Source organism: Nannospalax galili, unplaced genomic scaffold (assembly GCF_000622305.1).
Source record: "Nannospalax galili isolate Female #2095 unplaced genomic scaffold, S.galili_v1.0 scaffold255, whole genome shotgun sequence".
Taxonomy (NCBI): Eukaryota; Metazoa; Chordata; class Mammalia; order Rodentia; family Spalacidae; genus Nannospalax; species Nannospalax galili.
The window spans coordinates 2,876,730-2,889,880 of record NW_008338999.1 but is presented as its reverse complement, the minus strand read 5'-3'; the positions used below and the strand labels follow the sequence as shown (position 1 = coordinate 2,889,880).

General features: G+C 36.5%; 1 protein-coding gene across 4 annotated transcripts in view; it reads right to left on the bottom strand.

Annotated features, from left to right (window-relative positions):
• Positions 1-7,954: 7,954 nt before the first annotated feature.
• The window catches only part of Ptbp2 (polypyrimidine tract binding protein 2), a 71,954-nt gene continuing 66,757 nt past the window's right edge, over positions 7,955-13,151 (bottom strand). For 2 of the 4 annotated variants that reach the window (XM_008833679.3, XM_008833681.2), the window contains exons 11-14: positions 12,966-13,058; positions 9,753-9,969; positions 9,578-9,655; positions 7,955-9,429 (exon numbers count right to left, since the gene is read on the bottom strand). In XM_008833679.3, coding sequence (XP_008831901.1) covers positions 9,297-9,429; positions 9,578-9,655; positions 9,753-9,969; positions 12,966-13,058 — 521 coding nt within the window. In that variant the 3' untranslated portion in view covers positions 7,955-9,296. The remainder of the gene's footprint in view (positions 9,430-9,577; positions 9,656-9,752; positions 9,970-12,965; positions 13,059-13,151) is intronic. The other 2 variants (XM_008833680.3, XM_008833682.3) reach the window with 1 other exon arrangement.

Here is a 13,151-nt window from a genome sequence, read left to right as displayed (position 1 = left end):
CTGACTTAATCTGTTTCTCAGTTCACTTTTGTCCTATCTAAACCTGTTAATTTTTTGTCATTCAATAGCAAGGAAACAGTACCAGCCTAGATGCCCACCAACAGAAGCTGGATAATGAAAATGTCGTACATATACATAATGGAATTTTACTCAATCTAAAGAAAAATGGAATTATGGGTGCTGTAGGGATAACTCAGAGCTTAATCGTTGTATTGCTCTTGCAGGAGACCCAAGTTTGGTTCCCAGTAAATATGTAGAGTGGCTTCAACTGCCTTTAACTCCAGCTGCAGGGCCTCCAACACTCTTCTAGCCTCCACAGGTACCTACACTCAAGTGTACATACTCACATACCTATCATTAAAGTTTGTTTAAAAATGGAAAAGCCCAAAAGAGTACCAGTAAAACACGTTGTTGGAAAATATCCTAATGGTATCTAGTATCTTGTACTGTAATTTAAAACATAATCTGATTTAGCTAAGCTAAATTTTTTAGTTTCTCCAGAATGCCAAAATTTTGTTTCATTTTTTTTTTCAAAGCAAGGTCTCACTGTGCAGCCCTGGCTGGCCTGTAACTCATTGTTGTTTCTTAATTTGCACCTTCTCCCCAAACCCAGGTAATTCATATAGAATTATACCCAAGAATCCTAATTACTAAAAGTTGAGCATATGCTAATAGTCTTGTTTCTCCATAAAACTTATCAAACTGTACTATTTTACACTGAGAAGACCCATGATAGGACAGAATTATGCTTTGTAGCTGTTTCACCTCCAGTACCTAGGCTGGGTAGTATTGTTGAAGAGATGATTCTCTAGAGGCTGAAAGATGTCAGCAAATGAAATCTACAATCTGTTTTGAAAATTATGACACGGGGCATGGGGAGATGGCTCCATCATGAGGACTAGTGTCTGGATCCCCAGCACCCAAGTACAAAGGCAGGTGGGCATGGCAGCCAACCTGTAGTCTCAGCACATGGGAGGCAGAGACAGGAAATCTCCTGACAGAGTAGCCAAAACAGTGAGCTTGGGGTTCAGACCTTGACCCAAGATGAAGAGCAACTGAGAAGACATCTGACTTCAGCCTAAAGCACCAGAACACACGAGAACACACAAACATCCCCGAATTATGACATAGCTCATGGGTGCTAGAAACTATTTTTAGGGAGGGGTGTTTGATTCGAAAGGACAGTGCTGGTATCCAGCAGCGACACAAAACTCTTCAAGCTAAAATCTGCCTCTTCTGGTGTTCTTGTCCGTAATTCAGCTGCCCAACTATAGAATGAAAACAGCAGGTTTTGAGGTTAGACAATCTGCTCACTCAGAAAATCATCATCTTAAAGTTGGTCCAAAAGCATTACCAAACTTGTATTTCTACAGCACTTGATGGTTTATAAAGTGACTGCACTAACCACCCTGTTTAAAACTTAAGTAATCATGTTAGGACAAATTATCATCAGCTCCATTTTCCAGATGAGAGTAATGGGTTCAGTAACCGAAGTGTCTTGTCCAAGGTGCTGATTAGCAAATAGCAACTAAAACTGCCCAGCTTTTAATCCTGCTTTCTGATGTCCAGTGCTACACTATTTTGATATGTGCCGCCATAAAGTTTCACCAGAACCTCCTTGATCAATTTTTCTGTAACACAACATCTACATCTCTAAAGATGCAACTGGAGGCAAAAACGTTGCAAAAACAGGAGATATGGAGAAAATGGTCATGTTGCCAAAAATGACTCAGTCTTTATCAACAACACATACAAACGATTTAGGGGGCTGAAGAACGGTCTCAAAGAGCACTTAGCTGCTCTTGCAGAGCATCCAGGTTGGGGTCCTAGCACCCACAAGGCTACTTCCAGGGGATGTGATGTCCTCCTCTGGCCTCTGCAGGTATTGCATGACACAGGGTACACTTACATACATGCAGGCAAAACATTCATACACAAAATTTTTTAAAGAAAAAGATTTAAACCACGAGTGTAATTTTACACTAGAAATGTTTAAGAAATATTTAATACTATAAATATGACATTTTGTTCTGAAAACGCCTTGAAGTCTGCTCGAGGAAGAGGGTATCAGAAGGGTTTCAGCTTCAACTGCTGGAAGGAGAATTATCTGAAATTTAGAGAGGAAGTTAACAGCAGATATGAGGTTGCTTTCCACACATGGAGAGCTCAGGATCTGACCCATACATGAGGCATGAGGTACGCATGTGTGCATTTTGTGTACTCCTGCATGGTTCAGTTCAACTGGACACAGTTTTCCGCTTTCATCTGTAGTTTTTCACAAAGAAATCCCATGTAAGTAGAAAAAAAATTCACATCCTATTTCAATTGTTTCCTAACATAGCAACCCAATGAACCAATCTGCATTTTCAAAGTGCCATGGGAAACTGACTATTGGGTTCTATTTGTGTTTGTATTCCCTAAATCTATACATACAGCAAGAATCTTTTGAACATTTAAAATAAGCCAAAATTAAGAGGGGCAAAGGGCATGGAATGCCAAATAGTCCCCCAACAGCGGGGTACCGTGGAATGGCACCCCACTTCACAAAATCTTCCTAAAAGGCAGCAGATGCCTCTGTTTCATAGACAACAAAGTTAAGGTTTGTAAAGTTCTTACAGCTACTGACTAGACTAAGGCTGAACACCAGCTTAGCCTCAGGTCAATGCTCAAGCTTTCCTCAGAAAACGCCTTCATCACTCAGTGCTCTCTGCATTAGCATTTTCCAGATCTGGAAGGGCAGAAACAATCGCAGCGGTGTATGGCAAGGGCCCCTGCAGCTCGTTTCTAGGGTCCTGACTCTGAACAGAATCACCTGGTACAGCTGTGCTTCTTCTAAAAGGAGTTAATCATAATTCTTGGAGCCATTTCACCAAATCTTAGTGCACTGGGGACAAAATATATGAAAGCTTCAAGTTTCAGAGACACTGAACTATTACAATCTTATTTTTAAACACAGAAAATTAGGATAAAAACTTAAGTAAAAAAGATTAAGCTGAAACCCACAAAATATAGTAAAACACCTTATTACATACATATAATGCATTATCATTTGTCAATTCATTAACCAGGAATAAAAAAGTAATAATCTAATTAGTTGGTTACAGTTACAAAACTGTCACAGGAGCAAGAAAAAAGTTAATCTCAAAGAGAAGAATGATGAAAACGTAAACAGCATTAAGTGACGGGCAGATAAAGCAGCAGAGCTGAGACAGCGGTGAGCAGTAAGCAGGAGACAGACACAGGACAGTGGACACAGCGGTGCCTCAGGGGTGGGGAATGGCCCCCCGAAGCCATCCAGACCCCACAGCTAGGGCCTTAGGTATCTGTGCTCTCTGACAAGAGAGAGGGAATGGAGGCACTAGGTGAAAAGAAAACTGTATTTACTAAAATGAACCAATGGTGTCTTTATTGCAATATAATAAATGAGCCAGAGCGTCAGAGTATTAATTTCCAGTTACTTAAAAAGTCAACTCACATGTTAATTCCTCTCTCGTTTTGCTAATGCTTTTTTACCAATGACTACTAAGTCATACTGATTTCAATTATTTGGTATTTACTTACAAGCTCCTACATTTTAACAGTACAGTGAGTCTGTATTCATCAATACAGTACAAGTCAAGGGTGAACTGGAAACCCAGTGACCCATTCAGTTTACACCTGAGTGTCTACTAACATAAACTGCTTGCTATTCATTGTCCTCACTAGCACTGCTTATCCTAACTTAAAGTTCTAATGGAATTTAACAAATTTTCCCTGAGGTTGAGAGAAAAGAAACCAACAGCAGCAAAAATCTCCAGTTGTATTCTACTAGAATGTTTCTCAAACTTTTAATACTCAAAGTGATCATCCAGCAACCTGTCTAAATGCCAACTCACCAGGTGTCTCACCTGTGCTAATTTGAAGATGCTAACTGCTCCAGGTTTGTATCTGTATTTTTGGGGAAAAATGTACATGCTGACAAGCTGAATTGGTCCAGATAATAGAGAACAGACTATGACCAGGGATCTTGAAGTTTGGGGGACTATGATTTAAAATGGGGAGGAAAGGGGAGGGGGAAGCAAGGCTGCATATTTCTGTATTTTTTTTTTAACTATGTTCCAAATCTGTTTATAATAAAAAGTACAAATTTCTTGGCTCAAAAGTCCTGTACCAAACTAACACCAGATGAAGGGGAAAGAGGAAGTCACATGTCTGTCCACTGGAATGGAGAGGAGAGGTAGCAAAGGATAGGGAAGAGGCTGCGGCCCAGGAGGTTCTGAGCTAGTAAGCTGCCAATATGAAGGATCTTCAAGGTAACACTGGCTCTTACAACACTAGCATAGTTAAATATATATTTTTATGTATCTGTCTTCAGGAAAGTTTGGGATTCAAACAAACCAATATTCACTGCAAAGAACTGCAAAATTCACTTAGATCAGTTTAATGTCATGAGATATAATAAGGTAAGGTATATCAATGTCTAACCATTCTAACCTTAACTATAAACTGTGTTGAATGACAAAACACCACACCTATCAGCCTCAGTATTAAAGAATTCACAGTGCTTTTATTAACTAAGAAGAAAAATTTATACACAATACAGTTATTCTATGGAATAAAGTCTTAGAAAAGCAACCACTGAATAAAATGCTAACTTGAAGGTACTGATTACCTTCAGTGGAAGAGTAAGGTAGGGACCAAGATCACAAAGAGCTGCATGGAGGGTCAATTCATGTAGTGTCTTCTTTATGTCATACTTAAAAAATATACTTAAGAAAAAGTGGCCAGGGATAGCAGTGCAAGCTTTTAATCCCACACACGCAGATGGACCAAAGCCAACCTGGTCTACCATAGCAAGTCCCTGGCCAGCTGGGGCTAGAGGGAGACCCTGTCTTAACCCCTTTCCCCTGAAAGATAAGGAAAAAAGTTAAGTATATTTACCTTCATTGGTTTTTTTCCTACATTTTTAAAGACTTCATCTTGTTTTAACTTTTAGAAATCGCTAACTATAAAATGTAAGGAAACTAAATTCAGATTAAAGGAAAGCGATGGAAGATTGTGATAACTAGTAAACATTCTAAATCATAGGTCAATAATTTTCTTCTGATTTCTCATCAGACTTTCTAGATGTTTAGCTAAAATAGAATCCTGTGTGTACTCGATTTTATGAGACAATTCTATATGCTCTTCTCCTCGATGGAGACTGATGCTCCCTTCTGATATACTAAGACAGCGAGGAAATTTTCTATCAAGTCCTGAGTTACTTGGGAAAATATGCTTTTTCTTCCATTGTATGCTAGAAAATCTTTAACAAGGGTGAGAATTTATCAAGTTTTGCAACAAATTGTAACGCTTTATACTTATAAAATCTCATTTTTATGTGGTCTGTAATTAAATACCTACATTGTATTAGTAAACTATCAAATAGCTCAGGCACTGAAGGCCAATCGCAAATGCTCTGCTTTGGCTGTGGAATGCATGAAGTAACTGCGTTCTGCACCATCTTTTTCCTTTAGCAAAGGTTTAAAGAATTTTGAAGCAGTAACAAACCTATCTTTATGATAGTAAGAAAGACATTAGGACAGAATTTATTGCTCGTAATCAGGTTTACCTCAGGCAAACCTGGCAGTCTGGAAACTCTCCCATTTTAACCTTTTTTGTTTGTTTTTGGAGACCACGTCTCACACTTCGACTAGGCTAGCCTCAAACTCACAGCAATTCTTCTGCCTCTGCTTCGAGTGCTGAGCTTAACTTTCTAATAACAAAGGCACGGCATTCTTGCACTTCACCTATCTGAACCTCACAATCCCTGTGAAATAAGCACTGAATTGATGGCCTCAACTTTACATACATTGAGGCTTAGGAAAATTGTTCTTTCCATGGAAACTACATAAATGGCAATTCAAATAGAACTACATGAACTAATTGCCATAATTTACTATTCTAACCTTAAAGCCTCAGTATTGTGAGTTAATGTAATTTCTAGTATTTAAAAAAAAAATTTTTTTTTATTTTATGTGTATGAGTGTCATGCCTGCATGTAGGTTAAGTGCACCCGTGTGGTGCAATGCCCGCGGAGGACAGAAGAGGCTGTCGGATTCCCCTGGGTCTGGAGTTATGGAGAGTTGTTAGCTGCCATGTGGGTGCTGGGATTTGAACCCGGGTCTTCTGCAAAAACAGTCAGTGTTCTTATCCGCTGAGCCATCTCTCCAGCCCCAATTTCTAGTATTTTTATAAAACAGTTTATCACTCTCTTCCTGACAAGGGCCTTCTTAGCTGCTGTCACACACAAACACAGGTTTCCAACATTAAATATAAGCTGTGTGAATTATGCTTTGAAACACATTTCTAAAATAAAACTTACACCATGTCAAAAAAGGTCAGTTTTTCTCAGTTGTAGGAAAAAAAAAATTCACACTTTGTTTTTCTAAATTTTCAAGGCAAAGCTTCTATTAGCAAAGTGGCTGAATGCTACAGATACTTAATGTTAGCTAGCTCACTGTAAGAGGCAAGACTAAGGCAGAATGGTCATAACAATATAAGCTGATGGTACTTTCATGTAACACTTTGTATGCCAAAGTTTGGACTTTAAGAGTATTGGACTTTAAGTATTAGACTTTAAGAAATCTAGAATGTCAAAAGTCCACCACCACTTGGTACTTTTAAATTAAGGTTGTTTATATTGGTGCAAACTATTAAAGGATAATACCTGCCACATACTTAGATGGGCAAACTTTGGTTTCTGGTCGTCCCCATTAAAGAGATATTGGGATCTCTTTCCAAGCTAGCAAGCGCAACAATTTCAGTGTCCAAACACAGCTCAGAACCTTGTTTTCTTTCAAGTAAATCCCACCTACAAAGAGCTACCTGGAAAGGAGCTAAAAACCTACTTTCAAGTACTGTTACTACCATGCAACACTGAGAAAAACTCTATTTAAAGAAACTCTGTCCTATTATTAGCCATTAACCACATGTGGAATTGGTTCTTAAGAGATTTAAGACATAAATGGTACACAGATACTGTCTCTGAAATACAATGCTATCTTAAGAAAAAAATATGTATTTTGCTAGTTTCTAGTAAGATTCAAATTCTTGACTCTGAAACAATTTTTACTTACTATGTCTCTTTCTTGGAGTGAACTATTATATTACGTACAGTATTTTTAAACACGCCCCTTCATTTTTTATTATCCTAATGCATAAATTTTGCATGGCTGAGGTATTTTATAAGAACAGAGTTATATGTAACTGCAAAGCTGTTTGTTAGCACATGTGTACAAAAAGTAGTCCAAAAGGTGGAACAGCACCCTGACCAACCACACTGTAGAAAAAGTGAAAGTGATGCTGGCCAGGGTTAAACATTTGTTTAAACATTTGCATGGACATCCTCCCACCCAAGTGAAAGCAGATAATATGCCTTTTCTTTCCAGTCACATCAAACCCTTTGTGACAACTCAGAAGGTAGTTTAAAATTAGTAGGAATTCTTTAGCAGACACAGAAGATGAGAGATGAAACTGCAGCAGGAGAGCATGGCAAATCCAAAAGATCTATTAGTGCATAATCTACTGGAAAACAACAACAACAACAAAAGAGATAGAGAGAATTAACAAGCTACAGTAGAAGTTATGTCTTTAAAGCAGATCATAAACAGGGTGGGAAATGTTTAATATGTGTCCTCCTGAAAAAGCAGTTACCATATTTTGCATTAAAAAAAGAACAGCTGGTGCATTTTCACAGCATCTAGATTTATTTATGGTGTAAAGCCATAGAATTGTACTATTATTACTCCTTTCCCACCCTGGCAGAGAGTAAACATGAATTCAGAAGCACAGTGGAGTGAAAACAAAGAGAGAAAAGGCAGCGGAGAGAGACAGGAAAGGAGAATACAGAGCTACAGAAGTGTTTATTGAGCATGCTACAGAGGTAAGCAGAGTACACACAAAATGAAATTAAACAACCATCAAACCTCCCAACTTTGTTAGAAAATTAATTTTTAATTGTGCCGCTTTCAAACTATACTGAATTTTACATTTCTAAAGATGTAAAAACTCAACTAATAGAAAATATACATGACCATTCTGTCTACATAGATAACAGAATCTATGAATCTTGAAACTAAGTACATCAATTTCAAAAAGTATTGGTCATTTAACAGAATCAACAATTCAGATTGACAAGAACTGTTCAAATAAATTTGACCTGTAGATTCTGAGCCATGTTTTTATTAAAGTCAGATCTATTCCTAAATACAAAATATTTTGAAGATTTATTAAAACTGAATATTACAATGCAAGGTAAATTAAGACTAAAGGCACATAAACTTTGGTCCCACCTGGTTGTCAGTTTTAGAAAACTGCCACAAAATTAATCTTCCTGCAAATTTTCGCAGTACACTTTCTTCGTCTTTGAAAAATACATGCACCAGTTCCTGAACTAGCTAGACCAGTCTGCACATGCTCAGAAATCCACAACCATTTTCCAAATCTTAATTACAAACTAAGGATGGCAATATATATTTAAATGCACATAAGTCATGTCAACTTCAAAAACATCTACGAAAAATATTCAGCCACAAACAAGACATTACTTAGTGCTGACATTTATATGATACGTCCCACAAGAGTGTGTACAAAAAGGTTAAGATTCCACAATGCTTTCCACATAGGGCTCAAACTTACAGAAATCACTTGCTGTCTTAAGAAATTAATACTCTGCATCTTGTTAATTTTAACTAATGCCTACATTCATAACTGAATCTAGACCAGAATTGTGAAATACAAAAGGCCAATGTTTTTCTCAAAAGCAATAAAGCCTAAGGTAGTAAAACTAAAAATGCTGCTTTATTCTTTCAATACCAAGTATCTTATTTGAGTAAATAGAAAGAAATGTGATAAGCCAATAATTCAAAATAAGTTCCAAGCAGGAGAAACAAAAACTTAACCTTTTTACACACCCCTGCCTAAACATAGTTTAATTCCCACATAACGATGTGCCCTAGACAACCAATTTCTTTTTTCTAGTAAATGCACAACAGCAACACTAGTTTTCCTTTTTAAGGCACGTATGTCAACTAAGTTGAAAAAAGAAAGCAAAATCAAACTTAAATTTTAAACAGACAATAAAAATGGCTTCCCTACAGAACAGATGAAATATAGCAGTTAATAACTCTGCCTTTACATATGCCATTTCATTTTATAACCAAGGAATGGTAACAGCATGAAAAAAAATCAAACTCTGGTCCCCACTTTTCTGAACAGTCAATAATAGGTGATGACACCAAACAATGGGATTCACCACAATCTTCATCTTCCCTTCCTTAAATTGTTGACTTGGAGAAAGACACTCTCAGATGATGGTTTTCACCAAGGTTATAATTATGAAGATCAATCAATGCCTGAATAGCTTCCTCCACTGTTGCCATCTGAAGAAGAGCCATTTTGTGATCTCTTCTGAAACAAAATTATGAAATTAGATACTTCATAAAGAGTAGGAATTTGAATTTTGTCCATTCAAGATTAAACGAAATGACTAAAACTACTTATAGAAAAATTTAATAGTCATCAAGTCACTAATTTAAAAACAAAGAAGCTTGCTTACTGAAAAAATTTAAATGCTTTCACAGTGCCCCCAGTGTTAGCAAACAGGGTTCGGAGATCCTCTTCTGCTACTGAAGGACTAGAAAAATTGGACGAGAAAGAAGTAAAGATTAGAAAGTTTCATATTTGATCAAAATGAAACGTGTATCCTTAGTAAGCTCAGCTTAAATACTTACGGGATATTAGACAGGTGAAGGGTTGCAGAAGGAGGGAAAATGTTTTGAAAATTTTTGGATCCAGGCTTTTTAAAACGATGCAATGGGGAATTACCAAAATCTTTCGTTAGCCCTTGGTCATCAAGTCCCTCTCGAGGGAGCTGCACGGTCTGATGTTTAGAGAGAGTAACACGAATAATTTTTCCATACATTTTCTGTCCATTAAGATGATTCATGGCTATAAAAAGAAAGATGCCTATTAAAAATATCAAAGCTCAAAATAAAAACATTTCTAAGTTTAGAAATCCAAATTTTCTTACAATTTAAAAACACACCGTGAATTACCATAGCCATTGATAAGTGAGACTTTTTAACTTACATTTCTACTAGACAAGGCTCTTTTTTTTTTTTTAATCAAAAAGCTTCTTTCATAGAACAAAAGAATCCCTATCCTGAGTATCTATTTTCCTTAACAATCACGATGGGAAACTGTATCTTTAAATACCCAAGACAGAAACTCAGTAGTCACTGTGAACATTTTCCTGTCTTTTGTGGTCCCTAACTCCTGAACAGTACTTGGAATTATTTCTCCTAATGACCTCTCAAATTCTCTCATGTTCTCTCCATTTCACTGCTCACTGTCATTTTAAAAGATCTGGATAAGTAATTTATTAATTTAACTTCCTGTTGACTCTTTTGTTTTCCCTAAGCCATTCTATATACACAGAGTAACAGCTTTCACAGGTTAAAAATGTGATCATGTCACTACTTGCTGAAACTCCTAAGGACAAAAACTAAAATCATTCTTTAACACAGTTCATACATTTCCCACAGTGACTCATATACCTTTGGCCTCTTGCGCAGGTATTTTTTGACAATAAGTAATATCAACTACTGTGTCAGTGCTGTAAAGAAAGTAGTAAGACACAATCCAAGCAATTCTAGAAGAGCATCTTAGTACCATATCCTTTGTACTGTATGTTCTGGCTAGAAAACCTATCCTGACACCAAGTGCTGGTTTTCTCTTACTCTTGTGTACATGCAACTCTCTATAACAATATAGAATTAGTCTACTCATTTTTTTGAAGTCACTTGTCCAGAAAGGCCTTTTTTCTATCTTTTGCTAAAGTTCAGACCTCAGTAAATATTCTCTATGAATTCCTTATACCTTTAAGTTCCTCATCATTTATCCTAATACTCTATTATTTCCTCCTTCGAATTGTGAAGCACATGAAGACAGAACAACTGCCTCTACCCAGCACACAGTGAGTGTAGACCATCGCATGGCTTCTTCTTAAGGTATCTGTCAGGTTATTTTTTTAAAAGACCTGGCCTAATACTAGAAAAGAGTTCAGTGTTTTCTTCTTTAGTCATTAAGAACTAAAAAAGGCCATTTTTACTAAAATGGAGGTCTAACTCAATGTGATAGCTAGTTTCTGTCAACTTCAGACAGGATCTACAATGCCTAAGACACAAGAGTCTGGCATGTCTAATTAAAGACTACCAGATTGAGATGGGAAGTCCCACCTTAACTATGGGTACTCCCATTAGGGCTAGAGTCCTAGACTGAATGGTTCTAGGCTTCCTAGCAGTGGATGCAATGTGACCAGCTGCCTCAGTGCTTCCTATCATGACTTCCTCACTATTATGAACAGGACCCTCGAAATGTAAGCTGAATAAACCCCTTCTCCTTTAATTTTCAGGTATTTTGTTGAAGAAAAAAAGAAAAAACTAGTACTCGATATAATCAAATCAGGTAAAGGTATGAATAGGAGAGAGATAAAGGAAGCTGTCTACAAGCCCAACAAGACAGCCTTCATTAAATTCAAAATGTGTTAGCACCTTGATATGGATCTACTATCCCTAATTTTGAGAAAACAGATTTTTGTTGTTTAAACTTGACAGTAAACTATTTTGTTATGGAAGCCAAGCATGATAAAGATGAAAATACCACTTGATCAAAATAGACTTTATACAAAACAAAAACAGAAGTACTCAGAAGAAGCTGTTGAACTCTACACTTCAGGCAATTCCCAATCACTATAATTTGATATTAATTATATAAATGTAGTGCTGTGTTTGATACAAAAGTTAATGAGAAAAATGAAAACAAAGGATTGAAGGTTTAAGTTGCTTAGGAAGCACTGTCAAATGCTGCTAAAATATACACTTATTACATATAAAACAGTAGTGGACTGGGGCTGCGTTGAGAGCATTAGCAAGATCTCGGGGCTTGATCCTCAGCACCAAAAAAAAAAAAAACACAAAACAAAACAAGCCCCAAAACAACAACAAAACCCAAAAAAACAAAACAAACAAAAAAAAAGTTATAACAACAAAATCATAGATAGCAATAACTCATCTCAGAAGAATAGAGAAATGCACACAAATTGAAGAGAAAATGATATACCAAATGCCTGTTAGGAACTAGCACTTACAAGGTGGGCATGGACATTTATAACTAGAAAGCCAGATAGTTTTATAAACCATGTATTACACATCATATATTTGAGCCACCAAGTTCACTGTTTCAGAGATTTAACACCTAAAATCATTAGACCCATCAATATACTTCAAAGTTAAAAATGTGAATGCAATCAAAAGAGTAAGAAAGTATCATCCTTAAATTTCAACAAATAAAACTGTAAGCCAGAAACAGTGATATTTAGAGGCAATCACATTCTGAGTATACAGCTGTAATCCAAATGTGTGTGTGAAAAACAAAAATGATATACACGTAACTTAATTTAACCGAACTACATTTTATGCCTTTGGATTAGCCACTGTTTCAGATTTTTCATTTTATAAGATTGTTATCGTTGAAGGACATTTTCCCTGTGATATTACTTTCCACTGCTAAGTTCAGTCAATACTAACAGATGACTTTAGAAGAACTGAAATGTAATGGCATAAACCAGGATTCCAGGAACTACATGAACAAGTTCCTAAATCATGAAGTAGCCAGGAATAAAAATTGTATCCGAAAGTCACTTCAGTTTTGGAGTTAGTATGTTTTCCCATTAGACTATGCTTAAGAAATGGTAGAAAGTGAGCAAAAAGCACAAGTTCATCATGTACAACTACTAAAACATGAGAACTAAAGTGGTATTTTGAGCCCTAGGCATTAAAAAACCCAGAAATGATTTCTTACTGGATTAAAGAGGTTTAATTTTATACAATATTGCATTTGTATTCACAATTTAAAAGTAGAGATAACATGTGACTTAATCTTACCAAGCTGTGACTGGTTTCCATCAGCCATCTGTATCAGAGCACTGTCTTTCTTATTGTACAAAATCTTCACACGCTGCACATCTCCATAAACACCTTTTTTGGAGTCACAGAGAGGTAATCCAAAAATGGAATTAATTTTATGTGCAAGTCAGCTAAAGACAATCTTTCTGACATATCAATGAAACA